The sequence below is a fragment of the Sinocyclocheilus rhinocerous genome, unplaced genomic scaffold (genome assembly GCF_001515625.1).
Source record: "Sinocyclocheilus rhinocerous isolate Xijiao unplaced genomic scaffold, SAMN03320098_v1.1 scaffold295, whole genome shotgun sequence".
Taxonomy (NCBI): Eukaryota; Metazoa; Chordata; class Actinopteri; order Cypriniformes; family Cyprinidae; genus Sinocyclocheilus; species Sinocyclocheilus rhinocerous.
The window spans coordinates 803,479-827,118 of NW_015647035.1; the positions used below are offsets into that span (position 1 = coordinate 803,479).

The 23,640-nt window shown below is 39.9% G+C and overlaps 1 protein-coding gene and 1 pseudogene across 1 annotated transcript in view; one reads left to right on the forward strand and one right to left on the reverse strand.

Annotated features, from left to right (window-relative positions):
* Nucleotides 1-3,361: 3,361 nt before the first annotated feature.
* LOC107708371 (exocyst complex component 3-like) lies at nt 3,362-7,967 on the reverse strand (annotated as a pseudogene).
* An 8,484-nt stretch (nt 7,968-16,451) lies between these two features.
* Nucleotides 16,452-23,640, forward strand: part of LOC107708372 (exocyst complex component 3-like protein 4) — a 19,156-nt gene continuing 11,967 nt past the window's right edge. The window contains exons 1-4 of the mRNA XM_016512570.1: nt 16,452-16,515; nt 20,828-21,040; nt 21,263-21,475; nt 23,038-23,357. Of these exons, the coding sequence (XP_016368056.1) occupies nt 16,452-16,515; nt 20,828-21,040; nt 21,263-21,475; nt 23,038-23,357 (810 nt within the window). The remainder of the gene's footprint in view (nt 16,516-20,827; nt 21,041-21,262; nt 21,476-23,037; nt 23,358-23,640) is intronic.

A 23,640-nucleotide genomic window follows, 5' to 3' on the forward strand; every position in this document is an offset into this window, starting at 1 on the left:
AATAGATTTTAGAATAAAATAATTTTCATGAAAATCAAACCAGATCATCTTCAGACCATACAGACAAAAAAGTTATGGAATTTAAGTCAAACCGTTCTGAAATAGCACACGAACAAATTCACCAAAAAGCTTGTTACAAAAAGTTTCAGGGCACCCCCTTGTGGTCAATAATTATTTTTAAAAAATCCAAAAATGCTTATAACTTTGGATTATTTTTGCCTATTTTCATGAGACTGGTCTTGACAGATTCATTGGATCATGCCGAGAACATCAATACCAATTATGCCATAATCGGAACTTCTTGTCCACCATTTTGATTTATGTTGAAAACCTAGTTTTTCAAACTCCTCCAGACCATTGGTCCAATTTTCTCAAAATTTAAATCAGTTCATCTTCAGACCATACCTGCAAAAAGTTATGGATTTTGTGTCAATAGACAAAACTGTTTTCGTTTACTGCATCGACAAATTTGATGGCATGATGCCAAACTGCATCTGAGGCTGTATCTCTGCAAATTTTTACATATTGACACCAAACTTTGTGTGCCATTGTCACCTCACACTTAACACCACATCAGTTTGGTAACAGCTATTGGTCAAAAGTGATAAGCAATTAAATCATATTACTAGTGATTGTATTTATGATTTGTCAGCCATTTTCACTAAAATCATCTTAAAATGCCTTTAATTACCCTTAATTGCTGTTGCTTACTATATTCACAGGATACAAAGAGCACCATAGGAGTTTCTGAAACTAAGAACTAACAAACAGATGAACGGCAGTGTTACAGCTGAATACAGGCTTCTTTTGAAGTGTAATGTTGCTGTTTCTAAAAATGAGAGTAGAAAACTAGGGCAGTCTTCTCTTATTTTTAGTGAAGCAATAATCAGCATTTGATCCAGTGCTCAGCCTTCGTCAGCCATTAAACGAAGGTTTGAAAAATGTAAGACTTCAAAGCAAAATTGATTTTTATGTTTGAAAAAAAGAGGTGTTTGCCTGTGTAAAAGTGGTTGCTAGGGTATTCTATATAGTTGCTATGGCATTGCTAGGCGGTTGCAAGTGTGTTCTGGATGGTTGTTAGGGTGAATGTGAAGGCATGGTGCAAGTTCTGCATCTAAGCTTAGGGATGTTTGAAACACAAACACAGATCCTGTGCAATAGTAATCAAAGCTCTTTGTCTAAGAAGAAACCAAACCTCCAAACAAAGCATAAATTAAATGTATATAAAAAAGTGACTGAGAGAAGGAAAGATCTCTTTCCAAATATATGTCTGGCTTTAGGTTTGCATGTGTTTTTTTTCAACTTGTGTTTTTTCCATCAGCACAATGTCAGTGAGTGTTAAATCCTGCAACTGATGTTAGCCTCATTAGCCCTCCAGTGAAGAACAGTGATATAAAGTGGGTCTGGTGAGCCTCGTGAGACTTTCAATAAACCTGATAGCATTTGACTGATGTGTTGGTTTCATGCATGTGTGCTGTATCTCAGTGTGTCTCCTGCTCTGCATGATAAGGAAAGGCAGGGTGAGAGACAGAGAGAGAGCTGGAACACGTCTGACATCAGGAACGCTATGATGAGCTAAATATAATACTTACTGAGCACCAGAGACAGCAGCCCTGACATGCATTTTCATACACACACAAAAAAACATCTTCACAATGACATGACACCCAGGAAGTCATCAGCTGCCTCCAGTCTCTGTATACAAATCAGCTAGAAGATATTTGAATAAGCTGCATCCTCTTGAGAGACAGGAGAGGAGGAAAAAAGGCAAATATTCAGACCTGTGATCACGTTAAGTAGGGCAAGTTGGAGAAAAAGTGGGATAATGGATTTGTAGGAAGCAAAAGCGATAGAGATGCTTATGTGGAGGTGAGAGGAGGTGAGCAAAGTGTCATTTTTAACTGAAGAGGACTTGTGGGCTCATCTTCACAATGACATGACACCCAGGAAGTCATCAGCTGCCTCCAGTCTCTGTATACAAATCAGATAGAAGATATTTGAATAAGCTGCATCCTCTTGAGAGACAGGAGAGGAGGGAAAAAGGCAAATATTCAGACCTGTGATCACGTTAAGTAGGGCAAGTTGGAGAAAAAGTGGGATAATGGATTTGTAGGAAGCAAAAGCGATAGAGATGCTTATGTGGAGGTGAGAGGAGGTGAGCAAAGTGTCATTTTTAACTGAAGAGGACTTGTGGGCGAGCCAGAGACCTATAGCATTCAATCTCTAAACTACAAATATCTTTAAAATCCCCTCCTACCCATTTCATGACATGTGGATAAGATTGTAATCCTCAGGACATCTGGACACAAGCCAGCATGCTCTGAAATAACACACTCTCTCATGCAGACAAACACAAATACACTCTGTTTGCATGTGGAAACGTATAAAATATGTTTAATAATTATGACATTAATAAATTCATCACCTCATATAGTTAAGACATTAAAACAAAATCAAACATGAATATGTAAACAAAATGGCATCTCACATCAGAATCTCTATAAATATCTCAAACACATTGCAAAAGTACGTAAAAGGAAATATCCGTTCAATAACACACTGTAGTTACAGGTGAAAATGATTTTTATCTACATGTTTTGTTCATTGATAAAAATCAGAAAGTATATTAGGTCTAGGCAAAAAACAGGTTTAAATTTTGCATTAAACAAGAGAAGAGGGAGGGACAAAATATGAATAACCAACCAACCAATAGGTTTTGTTGCAAGAGCTGAGTCCACCTATTAGTTAATATTGCACAGCACACACTCAGTTTTGTCCAGCATTGTGTTTTATAATTCACATTTACGATTGATATCACAATAGATTAACAGACTGAATCCACCAAGTCTCTTTATGCATGATTATAGGCAATATGGAGGAAATGCAAATCTTGCATCTATAGTTTAATGTCTCCCTCTATTGGCAAGTATAAGTACAAACAACCAAAACATACACCAAATTAAGGCTGCACAATAATGATTAAATTCATAATCAGCGTTATTTTGCTCAAAAATAATGGATAGCTAGAGGCAAATAGCACAAGTAGCCTCATAAAAATGATGCAATCGTTTTTTCCCCATGAAAGTTCCTGATGGTTCCTGAAGCATCAGAATGGCCAAGAGAAATCTCACTGTAAACATAATAGTGTGATACTTAGAATACATGTCAGCCTATATACATATAAATATATGCATTTATAAAGTATCCTTAAGTAAGGCAGTACAGTGATATGATCAGATTCATGTCACTTGTTTATTTAAAATGTATTTGATTAATTTATTGAATTTGAAAACATGTTATTTTGACTCATTATAATATGAGAATTTAGTGCAATGTATTGCATGTCTATAAACATTTTGTTTCAGGAAAGTACCTCAATCTTAGTGAAGAAGGAGCGCTCGTGATTTGTGTTCCCAGCATCCCGTTTAAGCACTATAAAGTGATTAATAACATTGTGCCTCTCGAAGTTAAAACCATTGTCTCTGAAGGACAGAACAGCTGACAACTGCTTCTTGCTAGAAATGAAAAGTTAAATACATGATTGCTATACTACATGTATTAGTAAAGTGAACAAAACAATGTATTGTTTTGAAATAGCAATAGAGTCAAAGTTCTTATAACACTTACCTGATGTCTGGGTAATTACTAACCAATGCATTTAACAGATCTTTTATATTTTTCTCATTTTCCATTCCAATAATGTCGCTAAGGTAATCTCACTTGAGCTGATGGAGCTCTCATGGATTTACAGAGCCCAGAATAATTCTCTATTCTAGAAACCACCTCTTTAAAATCTTCATCTGTTTTCAACCATTTTTTTTGTCATCATGCCATCCATGTAAGGCTTTGGGGAGTAAAAGAAATTGTAGTTAGTTATAAATTAAATCTTCAAATGTAAATGTGATACGCTCTTGACTAGTTATGCAGAATTTCAGATTGGGAGGAACTTTAAGGAATAGTTCATCTAAAAATTTAAATAAGCTGAAAATGTAATCACTCGCAGGCCATCCAAGATGTTGATTAGTTTTTTCATCAGAACAGATTTTGAGAAATTTATCATTATGTCACTTGCTCACCAGTGGATTCTCTGCAGTGAATGGGTGCCGTCAGAATGAGAGTCCAAACAGCTGATAAAAACATCACAATAATATACAAGTAATCCACACCACTCCAGTCCATCAATTACAGTCTATCATTTTGATGGCACCTATTCAGTGCAGAGGATCCACTGGTGAGCAAGTAATGTAATGCTGAATTCCTCCATATCTCTGTGATTATATATATATATATATATATATATCTGCGGTTAGGCCCACCTTGACCTCAGATTTGAAATGTTCCATCAGGGTCTGTCTGAGTCTGAGTCAGACCATCTACCTCTTTCTCCAGCTTCTCCACCTGAGCTGAACAGCTCTCCTTATAGCACTGCACATTCTCTCTGTAACAACAGCAATGATTGATATACATGTGTGTCACAAAATGGACTTACACAGGGACTCAGAAGACTGAGATTAAACATATTATAACATCACATTTCAAAAACAACAGAACTAATTATGAAATGCTTCTAAAGATGTACTTAAAAAAGTTCTTCAACTGATGTAATTACATTTCATATTAATGTCAGGGTCCTGCCCTGACAGCCTTGTCAGTCTTCAGTTTGTTTAATGTCTCTTTGTTTGTCTTGTGCCTGAGCACATGGTTCTGTCTTTGTTTGTGTTGGGCATGTGCTTACCTTGTCCTGCCTCCTCGTTTTCAGTTACCATGCCCCCTTGTTTAGTCCTTGTTTGTCTGATTGTGTTCACCTGATCCTCGTGTGCTCTGCTCCCTTATATTGTGCTCATTTTCCCTCGTCTTTGCTGGTTCGTTTTGTGTGCATTCTCCTTGCTTGTGTCTTTAGTCTTGTTAGAGCTTGCTACTCCGTATACTGCATCCAGTCTAGTTTCCCTCTTGTTAATTCTAGTTTTTATTTGTTCACGTGTGTTTAGTCTCCAGTCTTTGTGGTTTAGTTCTTTATTTTAGTTCGTGAACCTTTTGATTTTGTCCTTTTTTCTTTCTAGTTTTCAGCAAGGTTGCTGTCTTGTCATTTATTTTGTTTGTAGTTCTAGTCATTTATTCCTAGATTTCAGTTCTAGTTTATTATTTCTAGTATTTATTTTATTACTCTTGTTTTTCCTTTCAGTTTGATTTGTTTAGTTTTTTTTTTTTCTCCCTAGTCGTAGTTTTGCACGTTTTTACTTTTGATCTGTGTCTATCTCTTGTCTCTCCTGTTTTGTCTTTGAGTGTGTCTGTCGTGTTTGTTCCTGCCCTGCTTCCTGAGTCCTCCCTGGTCGCTGATTCTTCTGACCTGATAGACTTTTTGGTGCTTCAAGAGTTACCATCCCCAGGGCCAAGCCTGTGGTTCCTTGAGCTGCTACCTAGTCCCCTTTTGCCACAGAGTCTGGAGCTACCCCCATCCCCGACCAGCCTGTTCTCCTGTCGTGTGCCCTGCCCTATTGTGTGGACAAGTGGTCTTCCTGCCTCGTCCTTTTGTTCCATTTTTGTTAAACTCTGTTCCCCCTGTTCATTCTGCATCTGGGTCCTTCCTTGCCAAACCCTGACAATTAATTTAAACTATAATACATTTTCATTTAATTATAAATAACATGCATCGAAGTGTCTGAAAACACTAAATTCAGTTCACACTTAAGTATGATAATTTTAAAGGAAAGTATGCTAAAGTGTACTCCTTTTTCAAAAGGGCAGTGTTCTTCTCATGGTGGACTTACTTGAGTGAATTGAAACTGTTGATGTAGGTCATGTGATATTCTACCCAAAGACAGCAGTCCAGCAGGTCAGAGCTCAACAGAGAGACAGTGTGCTGTGAAAACTCTTTTTCAAAGCTAAAACAGAACGAAACTGTCAGAGAAGGAAAGATGCAGAAGTGATCTCAAGTTAATCTATAATTCTGTGATACAAACCTTGTGTAAAATGGATATAGCTCCTCTAAACAATAGTGTACAACTGACTTTCCCAGATTCTCGTCAATCTTCTCAAGATTCCCAGCATAACTCGCTATCAGCTAACAGACAAATCAATAGGAGAAATTATAAAGACTTAGGTATGGGTAAATGTCAAACATGAACTCCGTATGGAGTTTATAATGCTTGATAATTAAATAAATACAAAAACTTAAAATTAGATTTTAATTATTATAAAATCAATCAAAGGTTTTGTTCACACTTGAATGATAAGATAAGTCCCGACCTGACAGATGTCCATATATATTTTTGACGTGAGGAGTCCATCATCTGTTCTATCAAGAGATTTCTTCTTTTTCCACACTTCTTTTTCAAGCATGATGAAATTCTCCAGTGCATGTTTAAAGTCCTCCTGATATCAAATATGGCATCACAGTAAAACAAATTGATGTAAAACAAAAATCTAATACTTATGTATTGTAATAATATTGAATTTGCTAAATTATCTTTCCTTGCCGTAGCTTACCATTTGGCAATCACAATAAGAGGTTTTTATTTTGTTCAGGTCCTCCTCTATTATAAGGGCTCTCTCATGGCATTTCAGATCACTGTGGAACGCAAAAAAGATACAATTCAACTGAAACATTAATTAAGCAATGAAGTGTCATTCAGATATTTCTGTGTTTTGCTCTTAAAACCTCACCTAGGGTAGGGATGAATAATGAACTAGAAGAGCATAGTAATCTTTCAGCTCTGTCACCTTTTCCAGAAGTCTCTTTAGATGCTCTCCTACAGCCTCGTGATAGCAGGACACATAGGTTTCAAACACATTAAAGTCTTCTGGATATGAGCTCTGAAGCTCAGTCTTCACTCTCTCCAAATCCTCCACCACAGCTTTACCCAGAAGCCCCAGATGCACTGCCAGCCAGGAAGCGTTCTGCTCACGGCTGTCCAGATGAACTTTCTTCAGTGTATCTTGAACCCCGTTTAGTACCGCATCCCTCCATGCTTCCCTCAATCCCTGCATCGCTCCTGGCTCTCCCTGTCTCTTCTCTTCCTCCAGGATAATGGTGGCCACATACGCCAGCAGCTCTTTATTGCGTGAGGGCAGAGCACTGGAGTTGTGTATAATAACAAACATTTTGTTCCTTAGTGCGCCATAGAGCAGACTGAGGTCTTTCTCTTTATTAACCAGATTCGTATGAGAAGCTCCTTCCCCCAGAGTGCGCTGTTCTCGCTGGAGTTCCAGGCGCAGAGAGAGCAGGTTCAGATAGGCCTCTTTCAGCATGTCTGTTTGTATATAATCTTTGATCTGCAAAACTATTGTGAAAACAAAGCGGGAATAAGAGAGAATTGCTTCGATTAAATTATATATAGATAGCATTATGCATTAAATGTGCTGTATTTACTAACACAACCTAACTAGAGATTTACCTGAGCATGGCTTTAGAGGGATCTCTGTGGCCTTAAATTCAAATTTCTCCTCGTTATCCACTGATAAAAATGTCCATTTATTATTACTGTGCCTATAGCTTTTTCTGAAGAAAGAAAGTCTGCGAAAGACATCCTTCACTGTGCAAAAACAGAAAATATTAAAACAAATTGTACATTTTAAAGCTCAAAGTCATTTTCCATTCTCAAATTTTTTTTATGATGTCCCAAAAGTCTTCTGTAAGATCTTATACAGACAATATGATACACACATACATCACATTTCATTCCAGCACATTAAAACATTTGAGCTTTGTATTTTTTTTAACCATTTTTATTGTTTTGTATATTGTTTAATTTACATTTTTGTGAATTTTGTATTATACTGTATAGTGTATATTGGTATTAGTGTTGTACACTTGCACAACTTTTATATACTTATATTACAATAATGACCTAGCAGGGTGACAATATATCTATTTTACTCTATTCGGTTTATGTGAATAGGCTTTTTATATTACATATAATTTCTTTGACACTGATATATTTACCATTAGAAGTGGGAGATTTTTCCATTGTTGTTACCCCTAATCCAAACTGCTACTGAATGACTCTGTACATTACATGAGACAGAAAGACAGAACATATTATGAAAGTAAAACGTCATGCAACATTAGACAACATCACATTTTAATATAGTGCTTTATTTAATGACACTTATCACTGACTCTTCTTCACTGACTCTTATCAGGCAATGGTGTTTTACATTGGTTAGTCACTTATTAACTAGAAAACAGCAAGACGTTATAGCCTACAGTAACCCTTATCACAGCATTTAAGTGACAGATTGAAATATATACGTTTGTATAATTATATTGAAAAATTCATAAATCTGTAAAACATTGAAAGTATTCTATATTCAGGCTGTTTTGAATACGTTTAAAGAGGTTCATCAAATGCAAATTTGTTATTTAAGTAGTGTTGATTAATCTGTAATCAATTAGTTTAGTCCAATAAGTTGTGCAATCGATTAGTGGTGTCTTGTCGAACACTTGGGGGAGAACTTGCAATGTTTCTACATTATGCATAAAGTTCACGGTGGAGAAGCATCATGGAGTGTGATTGATTAATTCTCTCCCCTTTTTTAGGAGTATAACATTTGGAGGCACTGCTGGGATTTACTCTTTGGAGGGCGGTCGTCACTGACCTGGCAGACAGCTTCTGATGCAGTACATCCCATAAAACAACCCAGGTCAACAGTGAAGTGGAAAGAGTTCCTGCAGTAAAGGCAAGTAAGAAACAAAGGACCGTAGACCTGAGATCATCAGGTGAAACAGGCAAGTTCAGTCAGTCTCAAGTAAGCCACTACTCAGTGTCAAAATGGAAACAACAGTGCTTGAGGAAATACAAGTTGAGGTTATCGCCATGCTAAATCCCCTATCCAAAGACAAGCTTCTACGTGTTTGTGAATTCCTGAATGTGGCAGATCAAGAGAAGATTTTTATCTAAATCTCGCACATCCTTGATCTCTCACATCCTCCAACATTTTGAAGACATAACATAGCTAGAAGATGGCGGCATGTCTGAACTGTTAAGACTGAGAGATAAAATTATAGAATTGAATACAGTCACTGAAAATGAGACAACAGGCCAAGACTGAAAGAGATCAATTAGATGAGCTGGGAGTTAGATGAGCTGAAAAGAGCAATGAAACTAAATTTGAGTGAAATTCAACAAGTGGAAGAAGTGAGCACAAAACAAAGCAGTGCCCAGCCCCAACATTCAGTGAATGTCACACACTCAAGTCCACCTTGGCACAAAGATTTCAAAATTTCTGGACAAATCGGTGAACCAGGTCAAAAAGAGAAATGAACTTTTTCAAGTTTAGAAAACCAGATTGAGAACGGTCTGAGCAGAGGCTACCCAGAGTGTGAGATTGTTTATGCAGTAATTCGCACCATCTCTCCAGCTTTACAGTTACAAAGTTATTTAGAAGGAAAGCCAAATCTGACTCTACCTACACTCAGACGAATTCTGCGCTCTCACTTCCAAGAAAAGAGTGCAACTGAACTTTATAAGCAACTTACCTCTGAATGCCAAGGTAACAAAGAGACACCACCGAATATCCTCCAGAAAATCTTGTTTGTGTCCCAAGAAGCAGAATCATGCCTCAAGTATGATCCAGCATTAGTTCAAAGCATGTTCTTACATACACCAGTCTCCAAAGTGACAGCATTAAAGTAGACATGCAGCCCCTCCTTCTTGACACGAAAACCACAGATGAGACCCTGTTGGAAAAATTAAACAATGCTTGTGCTAATGAGGCAGAACGACAAAAGAAAAAGAAAACCAGTGTGCATCACACAACGGTTGTCCATGCAATTCAGTCTAGTGGAGAAACCAATGATAAAAAGTCCAGTGCAACTCAAAGTGTACCAAAATCAACTTTCAACATGCTGACAGTACTGAAAGAACTGAGAACTTATGTAGCTTCACTCAAAACACTTAGTGCTGAAATAGCTCACATCAGACAATCATTGCAGCAACCAGCTTTTGCCTCACCATAATGTCCTGTTCCTGCACTAAACTGAACAAAATCAGAGCACTCTTGAACAACTAATTGACTGTTTGCTCCAGCCCCCTGTATTAGCTTTCCCTGACTTTTCACAGCCTTTTATATTGCAGACAGACGCGTCAGCTCAAGGGTTAGGTGTAGTATTATACCAGAAGCAAAATTAGAACCTTTGTGTGATTGCTTATGGATCTCATACTTTATCTGCTGCTAAGAAAAACTACCACCTACACTCAGGCAAGCTTTGAAGTAGTCGGTCACCAAAAAATTCTGTGATTACTTGTATTATGCCCCAACTTTTACAGTTTATAGTGACAACAATCCCCTTGCATATGTCCTTTCAACTGCAAAATGTAATGCTACAGGTTGCAGGTGTGTTGCTGAATTGGCAGATTTCCACTTCACAATTAGATATCGCCCAGGTCGTGAAAATATTGATGCTAAAACTGAATCAGTCCTGAATATGAATGCAAACTGTCTGGAACAAAACCAAAAGTGAAACAGCTTAAAACATACAGCCTAAAAACAAAATGCCTGTTTCGTGACTGGGGAAACTTACCATTAACCAGAATGGTATCCTCTGCCGAACCACTTCCACCCGCACACAGTTGGTCCTACCAGAGAAACATAAAGGAATAGTCTTGCGAGAGCTTCATGATGAAATTAACTCATCCGTGAACGTTTCTTTTGGCCGCATATGCAGGCAGACATTGACGAATATCCTCCAGAAAATCTTGTTTGTGTCCCAAGAAGCAGAATCATGCCTCAAGTATGATCCAGCATTAGTTCAAAGCATGTTCTTACATACACCAGTCTCCAAAGTGACAGCATTAAAGTAGACATGCAGCCCCTCCTTCTTGACACGAAAACCACAGATGAGACCCTGTTGGAAAAATTAAACAATGCTTGTGCTAATGAGGCAGAACGACAAAAGAAAAAGAAAACCAGTGTGCATCACACAACGGTTGTCCATGCAATTCAGTCTAGTGGAGAAACCAATGATAAAAAGTCCAGTGCAACTCAAAGTGTACCAAAATCAACTTTCAACATGCTGACAGTACTGAAAGAACTGAGAACTTATGTAGCTTCACTCAAAACACTTAGTGCTGAAATAGCTCACATCAGACAATCATTGCAGCAACCAGCTTTTGCCTCACCATAATGTCCTGTTCCTGCACTAAACTGAACAAAATCAGAGCACTCTTGAACAACTAATTGACTGTTTGCTCCAGAATCTGAAAGTCTTGAACCACTACCCACCACAGAGTCTGATGAGCATCCAAACAAGGTCCAGGAACAAGTGCCTGCTTCACTGTCATCCATGGAGAGTGACCAAGAACAAGAGATCAACTTAGCTGCTGACGGACAACTTCCTGCTTCCATGCCATCTGCAAAAAGTGAGCAAGAGGAGCAAACTTACCAGCTGCCTAGGAGAGAAAGATGCCCACCAAGAGTACTCACCTACGATATGTTGGGTATACCTACTTATAATCAATGTTCCCTCTAAGCTGCGCGTGTACGGGGCCGCGCAGACTAACTGAAGGTCCCGCGCAGCGCAATTTTAGACCGCGCACACAGCTATGGAGCTAATGGTGTTGTTTGCAAAATTTGCTCCGAAGCTCCGAACGTATTGTCCTTGCCAATAGGAACAAGTCAAACCCTGAACAAATCAAAATATTGATCGATAACGTGCTTCTTGAAAGTTTTATACATGAGGCCCCTGGACATTAAAAAGTGAGGAGTTCACTGAGCTTGTACAGCTGATTGACATTTGCAGGACATTCCAAGCGTCTAGTGTAGACTGTGAACGCGGTTTCAGTCTGATGAATCATATCAAGACAAATTCACCTAACCGACTTCAGACCACCCACTTGAATCAGCAGATGAGAATCTAGTCTGCACAAGCAGAGGGCCCTATACATTTGGACAAGGTCTACAACCGCTGGAAGGGGGACAAGGACAGACGGGAGAGGTTTTAAGGTAGGCTACAATATTAATAAATACATCAATAATAACAGTTTATTCAGTTATTATGTGCAATGTGTTTGACTTGGACAATATTTTTACTCTTTACTCGAATAACAATTTTAATAATCCTTAAATATTATTGTGATGAGTGGGGGATTGTTATTCGAGTAAAGAGTAAAAATATTGTCCAAGTCAAACACATTGCACATAATAACTGAATAAACTGTTATTATTGATGTATTTATTAATATTGTAGCCTACCTTAAAACCTCTCCCGTCTGTCCTTGTCCCCTTTCCAGTGCTTGTAGACCTTGTCCAAATTTATAGGGCCCTCTGCTTGTGCAGACTAGATTCTCATCTGCTGATTCAAGTGGGTGGTCTGAAGTCGGTTAGGTGAATTTGTCTTGATATGATTCATCAGACTGAAACCGCGTTCACAGTCTACACTAGACGCTTGGAATGTCCTGCAAATGTCAATCAGCTGTACAAGCTCAGTGAACTCCTCACTTTTTAATGGCGGCAGTCGTCCGCGAGGGGCTGCCGCTTTACTTTCGTTTTGTGTTTGTTTATTTTATTAAATTGTTTAAATGTTCGCCGGTTCCCGCCTCCTTCTTCCCGAACTACGAACTACGTTACAATTATAATATATAAAATATTAATTAGTTGACTAAAGCTTTACACTATTTTAAAGGTTAGATTACTATTTTGGTGTATTAGTACACACCAGCAGAAATAAGCACAAACAGGGTAGTGCATACCTAAACAATGTCTATAATCGCTGAAATAAAACAGGCAGATTTTTTTTTAATTGTGGTGCATCTGTGTTTTGAGAGAGGCCTTCCACAGACCTGCAGGGCCAGTCAAGAAAGGACTGATGATGAAGCACTATGATGTTGTTGTGTATATAGTTTTATTAAAATGTGGTTTAATAAAATGTGTTTTGTTAAAAATATTGTACTATCATAGTTACTGTTAAACAGTTGATAGAAGGGACTAAGTCATCAATCAAACTATAGCATAGTTAACATGCCCTTTTTGAGTAGACTATATCATCACCAAAGATTTTTGCTCAAGTTGCTCACAGTTTTAAAGTTTGTGCTCAGAGAAATATTTACTTGCTCAGTGCCGAAAAAAATTAGTGGGAACATTGCTTATAATGTCGGACAGTTAAATGGAATCTTGCAGACACCGCAACAGAACTTACCGTATGTGTCTGTTCATGGACTATCGACATGGTTGCCACCTGTTTAGCAATATTGTTATCATCTGCCTTTTGTGTATGGAGTCCTCATGAACTGTTAAATTTGCTATGAGACTGTGAACTTAAAGTGAAATCAAAGGTTTCTTTGCATTCTTAAAGTCTGAAATCTGGAGAACGTACTTGGTTACTAACGTAACCTTGGTTACGTTACTGCGTTGCTAGACGCTATGGGGAAAAATCCTTTTTTTTCCAATACTGAAGCCTTTTTAATAACGCATTGTAACTGCACAGCCATTGGTTCATGCAGCGAATAAAAAATGAACAAATGGCAAGGCAGCAGAGCTGCACGAGTCTATTGCCATGAAGCCTGCCAGAGCCCACTAATATGGGCGGTGCCATCTGGCTATATAAGTGGGCATTCTGGCATAGGATCCTCAGGTTACTTCGACTGAAGCCACAACACTGAGTTGTGCAGCTCCATAACACGGCTAGCAATGCAGAACTCATTCCTGTATCTCAGGGAACCGAGGTTACGTTAATAACCGAGTACGATCCCTTTCGATACTTCACTCGTACTGTGTCGCTAGATGCTATGGGAGACCAGTACAATCACACCGTGCTATGAAAGAGGAACGGCTGAAATGTGAACTTTCCTTAAGCACCCAAGGAGCTCAGGGACAAGTATAATAGGGCAAGCCCTTCGTGTGACAAACGGGCTAAACTCACAGAGGTCACGCCTGGCCTGGGCAATCATTCCAAGAAAAACTCCTGGTCCTCCTCTGAGGGAGGAAGCGCAGAGAGTGTAATGACCTGTGCTCTGAACGGAGTGGAGAGCAGTTTAGGTACATTACCATGCCTTGGCTTCAGGACAACCTTGGAGTCGCTGGGCCCGAACTCAAGGCAGGTAGGGCTCACAGAGAGTGCCTGCAAGTCTCCCATTCGCTTGACCGATGTTAAAGCCAGTAGCAGAGCGTTTTTCAGCGACAGGAGCCGAAGGTCGGTTGACTGTAGCGGCTCAAAGGGAGGGCTCTTAAGAGCTTCCATGTAGGGACGGTAAAGGGGCAAGGCGGGTTCAGCCTCCTGGACCCTTTCAAAATGCAGACAACTAAGTTGTTCCTGCCCATCAATTGGCCAGCTCTAGGAGCGTGAGAAGCTGCTATAGCCGCTACATAGACCTATAGAGTGGCAAAGTTGACCCTGAGTCCCAGGCATTCAAAGTGGCTGAGGGGGAGGGATCTGTGAGATAGTAGCTCGGCCTCCAACCGAGCCGGTCATCGAGGTAATTTAGAATGAGAATTCCCATCTGTTTCAGAGGGGAAAGAGCCGCATCCATGCACTTCGTAGTGTGAGGAGCCAGGGACAGTCCGAAGGAAAGGACAGTGTATTGATATGCCACTCCCTTGAAGGCGAATCTCAAGAATCTGGATGTGAAAGTAGGCGTCTTTCAGGTCCAGAGAAAAGAACCAGTCCCCTGGGCATACTTGCGAGAGGATCTGTTTCAATGTAGTCATGCTGAATGCCCATTTCATGAGGGCGCGGTTCAGGTGCCTGAGATCGAGGATGGGCCGTAGGCTGCCATCCTTTTTGGGGAAGACGAAGTAACAGCTGTAAAAGGCTGACTCGCTCTGGGCTGGAGGAACTGTCTCCACAGCTCCTTTTGCTTGTAAATTCATCACCTCGGAGCACAGGACGTGAGCATCTTTGCTCAGTACCGAGGTGGGAACCACGCCGCTGAATCGCTGGGTCTTCGAGCAAATTGAAGTGAGTAACCTCATTTTATTATCCCCAAGACCCAGTCTGACACTCCAGGGATGGCCTGCCAGGCCTCGGTCCACGTGACAAGGGGTTGGATTGATTTGAGTAGTAAGTCCCTGTGAGGGGACACTTGTGATAAGCGGAAGAGGAAGTCTGCTCTCTTTTTGAGTATGTTTGTATTTTTTTTGCCCGCTATCACAGCAGATAGGTGTGTGGGTGCTTAAACGGGCCCAGCATTCACAACAAACACATTGATCTCGGCACCTGAAACTGAACGGGGTGCTTGGAGGAATACTCGAGGCTGCTTGAGGGGTGTTCCGGCTTCAGCGAGACTTTATCCCTTCCTTTTCCTGTCCTTTAGATCAGGATGACGCCTGAGGCACTGGATCCAGTGCTATCTTGGGCCAGGGGCCCTGACGCTTAGGAAACGGGTAGCTTTTCGCCGAGCGGGAGCGCTGTCGAGGCTCAGGCTTGGGTGCAGGATGCACTGTAAGAGGTGCAGGCTTCGCGGGCTGCTGGGTCGGCGCAGACTTGGGGCAACTAGAAGCAGCAGCAGAGCTAGAGCACTTTGGCAGGAAGTGCCGCATTGCCTGGGGCGACTTCTGTGCAGCGGTGAAGTGTTCAGCAAAGCTTTCGACTGCAGGTCCAAACAGGCCAGTAGGAGAGACCGGGGAGTCGAGGAAGGGGACTTTACCCACTTCCTTAATCTCTGTCAAGATCAACCATAAGTGGCGCTCAAGCACCACCAAGCTGGCCATTGACCTGCCGATCGCCTGAGCCGTGGTCTTTGTGGTGCGTAGGGCCAGGTCGGTCGCACTGCGCAGTTCCTTGAAAGCTGTGGGATCTGGTCCAGACTCGTCCATGCAGCAGAGGAGTTTGGCCTGAAAGACCTGGAGGACCGCCACTGAATGAAGTGCAGAGGCCTCCAGCCCGGCCGAGGAGTAGACTCTTCCAGCAAGGGCAGAAGTTGTTCTGCACAGCTTAGAAGGGTGAGCAGCTTTCCTGACAGCGCCCTGTCAGGAACCATTCGTCCAGGCGGCTGTGAGTGGGCTCTACTGGGGAAGACCACTCCAATCCCAGCTCCTTGACCGCTTTCGAGAGGACGCGGAAAAGTTTGGTGTCCATCCTGGGCTTGGCGTCGCTAGGCTGGGATGACGGCAAGGGGGCGGGGTCATTAACTAGCCCTCTTCGTCCGAGGCTGCTAATGACATGCTGTCATCGAGCAGCTCGTCGTCACTCCCATCGAACGAGACCAGATCGCTCACGCTGGCGGAGGGACGCTGGTCTAACTGAGTGAAGAGGACGGGGGAAGCCTCTCTGTGCAGGGAGCACAAGGCACGCGGGACTTGAGCCGCTTGTCTCCAAGCGCTGAGATCCTCTGCCCCGCCGTTTTTTTCCTCACAGGTCCCTGGGAGGAAGAAATCGGGAGGGCGCGAGGGGCAGAGTCGCTCTCTGAAAAGAAAGCTATCTGCGAGCGCAGAGTGGCGAGACTCATGTTCTCACAGTGAGAACAATTCGTGTTCTTGCTCTTTTATGCTCGCCGGATGGCGGCAGGGGAAAAACCATGACTGCTGCTGCTGCGACGCTGAAGGCGGCAGGAAGAAGCAGTGAATCAGCCGAGCAGAGAGGTCGCTGGCTGGCTTGTTCCGCTGCGAGTCGTGTCTACGGCGAGAAGGCTTTGAGTCTCATAGATCAGCAAAGACCATCGTCGTCGCTGAAGGAGAAGAAATCTGAGGATCCTATGCCAGAATGCCCGCTTATATAGCCAGATGGCCCCGCCCATATTGGCGGGCTCTGGCGGGCTTCATGGCCATAGGTTCGTGCAGCTCCGCTGCCTCGCCATTGGTTAGTTTTTTATTCACTGCACAAGCCAATGGCCGTGCAGTTACACTGTATTATTAAAAAAAGGCTTCAGTATAGGAGAAAAAATTATTTTTCCCCATAGCGTCTAGTGACGCAGTACGAGTGAAGTATCGAAAGGGAATATAATGGACTGTATGCCTTATGGATTGTCGTCTTGAGAGGCTGTTGGACTCTTGAAATCCAAATAAATTACGGACTTTTTTTCCCTACCTCTTTACATTTTTGAACTTTGAGACACTTATGGATTGTTTTTTTTTTCATAAACTGTTGCTTCGATTTAGAAAGTGAACTATTAAGTTCAGGACAATCCATCGACTGTTAAAATACTGAAACGGTTACAAGAGCTCTGACACTACAAGATTTGTGTGAAACACAATAGGAACTGAAAGACTTGTGTTTAAAAAAAGATAGATAATGTCGAGACGACATTTGTTTTTGTGGGGGAGTGTTTGACAGATTGAAATATATGTTTGTATAATTGTATTGAAAAATTTATAAATCTGTAAAACATTGAAAGTATTCTATATTCAGGCTATTTTGAATCCGCTTAAAAAGGTTCATCAAATGCAAATATGTTAATTAATAGTGTTGATTAATCTGTGATCAATTAGTTTAGTCCAATAAGTTGTGCAATCTATTAGTGGCGCCTTGTCGAACACTAAGGGGAGAACTCGTGGTGTTTCTCCATCATGCATAAAGTTCACGTTGGAGAAGCATCGTGGAGTATGATTGATTAATTATCTCCCCTTTTTCAGGGGTATAACATTTACACTAAAAACAAACATTGGCTCTTCCTAGTTTCTAACTCACCAGCGAGAAGCTATCCTTAAAATGAATTATAGCAATAGTAGTACAGTACAGTAACAAGGAAGAATTATGATAATAATATACAGTAAATATTAAAAACATAAGTGAAAAATAATATAAAGGGTTGTTATTCCTTTTACATTCACTCTCAGTCTCGCTGACAAATAAAATGACTTTAGTGTTACCTATAAAATATGAGCTGCTTTTCAATATTTTCTGCAACCAAAATTTAGAAAAGTATACAGCATGTTAAGTAAATAATGTGTAGCTCTCACCTGAAAGTTTTTCAGGGAATGTCTCGTTTTCTGAGAGCAGCTGTATATACAGTTGTTAGAAATTAACAATCGGTCCCTATAGATTCTCTTTGCCACCTTGAAAACTTCTCAGTCCCTTAAAGTGTAGATATACGGCCGGGAAGCAAGAAAACACACATTCAAATGGTATTCTCAATACTTCAATTTATTCATAGAAATACAGATCTTATATAGGCATATGTCGAGGGGAGTTTCACCCTCTTAACCAATGAGGATAGGATGACATACACAAGAGGAGTAAGTAAGATGTAGAGAGGGAAAGAAAGGAGGGGTGAGGCATTCTCAAGACAGAGAGTGTTTTCTAACAACAGTATAAGCCAGGAAAATAACTTTCACTTTCATCTATCCTTGAAAAGACATGTATATGGCATTTAGGTATGAAAACCAGTGCTTTTATCAATGGAAGAATAGGTTATTAGATCAGGGAATAATAATACAAGTCTCCAACAACATGAACAACTGCATTTGCTCTACTTCAGATGCCAAACAAAAACATGCAGCCAAAAGAAATCTATAACACTGTCACTCCTTGTCACGAACTACAGTTCTCAGAATCCACACACACACACAAGGCAAGGCAAGGCAAGTTTATTTGTATAGCACATTTCATACACAATGGTAATTCAAAGTGCTTTACATAAAATAAAATAAAAACAATAATCACAACAATAAAACAAGGAATTTAAAAACTTTGAAAATTATTTAAAAAATTGATTTAAGAGGTTTAACACTGCTGTGTGTGTGCACTTAGGATGGGTTAAATGCAGAGCACTAATTCCTAGTATGGGTCACCATACTTGGCCACATGTCACGTCAAAAAAAAACAAAAAAAAAACTACAGTTCTCAGAATCCACACACACACACACACACACAAGGACACAGACACTGTGCACTTGCAAGAGATAAGATTCAAGTTATCATTCAGTTTATTCCATCCACAATTTTTCATCCAAGTCAATGCTCACCTGCCTAATCCTCCCATTGGTTCAATAAACTTGACGTTGCTGCAGTATTCCTATTCCGTCTTGTTCCTGTCATTGAGCTAATATCTGACAAAAACAAACATTAATGTTTACACATCCATTTAGTTACAAATTAACAGAAAGTGCCATTAACATAGTCCCCATGACACATTGTGAATATGCTACTTTGCTCATAAATGAAACGCATGATGCTTGGCATAACCACTTTTTTTCTCAGTAGTAGGCACAATTGTATTTCCATAGATTATGGGAATCAGAAAGTGATGTGTAATCAACTCTGTCTAGAACTATAGTGAATCTGAAACTAAAATCTGAAGCTATAGTTCCTGTACCAGAGCGCCCCAGTGCACCTATTCAGTGACGTTTGAAGGTGAATACCAGAGGCTCTATTGTGTGAACCAGGGTTTTTTGCAGCTCTGTATACATCTTGCGGTTAAACCTGTCGGTGCAGCGCGTTTGCCAGCTGTTTGTTTTGCAATAGCTTATGTGAAAAGTGACAGATAATTGCGAGTGGCAGACTTTGACAAGGAAATCGGATCTCAGGTGAGTCCGGGCATCGATTTACCGTGCGATGTTTACAAACATATTTATAAAATAATTTTATTAATAATAATAGCTACGTTTTTTTAACATGTTATAAATGACTGACCTTTGAACGTGTTAAAAGTGACTGACCTTACCTACTCCACTACCTTTAATCCAGGTTGCCGTGGATGTGCTAATAACAGAGATTTAAGCTTCAGAGTGGTATAAAAACTGATGTTACATTGCTGTAATGTATCATTGTAACGAATTTCTTTGAGATGTTGTCCGTGACACACTGAAGGCGTAGTGTAATCTAGTTCAGAGAGAAAACGCTGCCTGTAGTGTTTCGCATTTCAGCCCTTTACAAAGATTTATCATGGTGTAATTTCTTCAAATTACCATAGTTATCCACTACTGGTGTTGCTTTCGGTGTTTTAAAAGGAGATATTTCCATAACTAAGAGACTTCTTCCAACCTGTCATCTTTGGTGAAATAAACCGAGGTTATAATAATTTAAAGTGGGACAGCATATCGAATGTAGACGTTTATGATTAACTTATACAGCAATACACCTGTTTAAATGGCAGTGGAGTGCAGTGTAGAGTGTATTAACAAATGTGTAAGTTCAGTGTAATGACATGTTGGCTACTTCAGAATGGAATGGCAAAATTGGAGTTATGAAGATGAAATAAGTAAACATTTGAATCATTGTGTAGGTCTATTTTTTTTTTAGAACAAAAACTCTAAAAAAAAATAAAACAAGGTCAGGAAAATGAAGTGTCCTACTTAATTAACCAGTCAACTTAACCAGTTAACCACTTGACCAGTATTGCCTGAAAATCTGGGGTTTGGTCAGGAGAGGGCTTTGAATTTTCTTCTTTCCAATATGCTTAATTTTTACTTTTAACTATAGTCTAAATAAAAGTGTAATGTCAGGATAAATTGCAGTAAAAGTAAAATTTTCTGAAGTGTCCTATTTTACCAGTATTCACCATATGTGAGGTTAATCTATTAAGTTTGGGACCCGTATTGTGAAATTACTTCACTTTAGATTTTAAATTGAACACTTTAAATTGAAACAGTTATTTTCTCAGACAGAATGAGAAAGTTAGAATTGTTATCACTCTCGTTTGTGATTGAAGAAGTTGAGCTTCTTGCACAGTCTGAAGGAGATCTCACATTAATAATTTACATGCAGGTATCATGGTATTTATGGTATGTGAGGTGTGTGTAGCCTAATTGTTTAGAGATCTGTAGTAGAACCAAATGTTCATTCACTAAAAGGGTCAAATGTAGGGTAAATAGCTCACTGCATAAGTTACTGGTTAAGTAAAAAGAGCTTTCATATTACATGGTCATGTTGATTTTTTTTTAACTACCATTTGCTCAGTTGAATGTTATACATAATACATAAATCATCTCCAGTAACCGTTTGTGTTATTCTCAGATTCTGCAGTTGAAATAACAGGTTCATTGGCAAGGAGAGGGGCATCGATCAGGCAGAGTTTGGGTCTGGGTACTAAAAAACACAAACAAGAACCACTTGAACCTGTCACAGAGGCCATGACTCCATCTGAAGAGCAGACAGAGGTCATAGATACAGTGTTGGAGCTCAGAGACACATATACTCTGCCAGAGATACCACCTGTGCCTTTGTCAGGTGAGTGTGTGAGTGCATGTCCCTTTGCAGTTGACAAAGGATTTATAAACATCATGGTTTCAGAAAAAAATTTAAATGAATGTTTTAGATATTTGGACTGGTTAATATTTTTGTTACACCAATAACTTTTGGGTCATTAGGGTAGGGTTGTAACGGTGAGGAAATTTTCCCACCGGCTAATCGACATAAATCATCTCCAGTAACCGTTTGTGTTATTCTCAGATTCTGCAGTTGAAATAACAGGTTCATTGGCAAGGAGAGGGGCATCGATCAGGCAGAGTTTGGGTCTGGGTAGTAAAAAACACAAACAAGAACCACTTGAACCTGTCACAGAGGCCATGACTCCATCTGAAGAGCAGACAGAGGTCATAGATACAGTGTTGGAGCTCAGAGACACATATACTCTGCCAGAGATACCACCTGTGCCTTTGTCAGGTGAGTGTGTGAGTGCATGTCCCTTTGCAGTTGACAAAGGATTTATAAACATCATGGTTTCAGATAAAAATTTAAATGAATGTTTTAGATATTTGGACTGGTTCATATTTTTGTTACACCAATAACTTTTGGGTCATTTGCGGTAGGGTTGTGACAGTGAGGAGATTTTCCCACCAGCTAATCGACGTGTGACAACACCGGTAATACCGGTATCACCGTGGGTGGATTGGGGGGGGGTAGTTTTCCCTCTTTTCCTTGCTTTCCTTCTGTTTTTTAATAGCTTGTAAAAGCTTCTACAATTTTACTTTCACTTTCAAATTTGCGTCTATTCGGCGTCAAGCAGTTGTTTGTTTTTAGTTCGTTTGAGTTTTCCCTCTTTTCCTCACTTTACTTCACTTTTAAATAGCTTAAAAACGCCGTGCACATTTTACTTTCACTTTCGAATTAGCGGCAGTTTAGTTTGTTTGAGTTTTCCCTCTTTTCCTCACTTTAATTCGCTTTTAAATAGCTTAAAAACGCGGTGCACATTTTACTTTCACTTTTAAATTAGCGGCAATTCGGCGTCAATTGCTTGAATTCAATTCAAGCAACAAAATACAACGTAGAACATAGAACTTTTATTAACAAAATGAATAAAACACCATGCTTATATGCATAATATAAAATAACAAATAACTTACACAAAGTTTAGGTAGCAAACTGAAGATCAGTAAACACTGTGAAACCAAATAAATAAGAAACGTACGTTATTAGCAAAAACGAATAAGAAAGCTTGGAGACACGGCATACTTGATGTAAAAAAAAATACACAGTTTAAATAAATAAAAATCAGCAAACACTGTGGAACCAAATAAATAATAATGTAAAAAAAAACTTCCAATATCACCTTAGAGAAATGGCAGAAGTCAACAGGCTTTTCAAAATCCAAAATATTTTAAAAACAGGCGCTTTTGCATGTCATTTTGAAACTCTTCTGCCATCGTCTTGTCTGTCTCACCTCACTCTTCTTGTCAGCTTCTCCTCATGCGACTGTTGGCACGCTGCGTTGAGCAGCCGCATTCAGTTTAATTGTAGCCTATTGTCGGTTCTCTAACTGAACTAAATGATTTTTATTACTTTAAGAAATCAAAACGACGGTGGGGGCGGTGCCGCGGTGGGCAAGTGACATAACCGCACACCAGTAAAACCGTCAACACCGTCTATCGCAGCAACCCTAATTTGCGGTACTCAATTTATATTTACTTTCCTAAATATCACCTTTAAAAAGTTTGCTCTTAGCAAGGGTCTTTACACAGTATGGGGCCCACCTTTACCATTTTTTCTCTGGGTTCCTGTGAATTCAAGCAGTGTATCTTCTCTGAATTGAAATGAGGTCATAAAAAGGCATGCAAAAATTTACTTTATAAAAATGCGGTTTAAAATGGGTTTATATGGTGTATAACCACGTCATGCTGAACAACAATCCACATATACACTACCGTTCACAACCAACACAACTCATGTAGTCATCTGTATTATAATATTTTTCTTTTTGTTCTCCTCTTTTCTGTTATTTTCTGCAGTAATGGAGATTAACAAACTGATAGATATGGAAGTTTTAGAGGAGGCCTACGTGAATCTACTGTCACTATGCCTGGAGTTTCAAAAGGAGCATCAAGCTCTGGATCAAGAAGACTATCCCATCGAACTAGTCAATAAAGAGAAAGATCTCAGTCTGCTCTATGGCACATTAAGGAACAAAATGTTTGTCATTGTACGCAACTCCAGTGCTCTTCCCTCACGCAATAAAGAGCTGCTGGTGTATGTAGCATACATTATCCTGGAGGAAGAGAAGAGACAGGGAGAGCCAGGAGCGATGCAGGGATGGAGGGAAACGAATCCAGTCGGAGTTATATAAAAAATTGTCTTTGATCTTTCAAGCTGTTTCATGGCACTCAGCAGGTGTTGCATGCATAAGTTAAAAAGAAGTTAAATAAAAAGCGCCCATCCATAAAAAAATGTCTCAGATGGCTCCGGGGGGTGAACAAAGGCCTTCTGTAGCGAATCGATACATATTCAAAACGTAATAATCACTTTAATCTAGCTTGCGCTCACTGTTGTACACTGGAAGCAGCTCCGGGCTGATGACGTATGAGGTCAGTGCTGCGCATGCGCCGGTAAGTCTC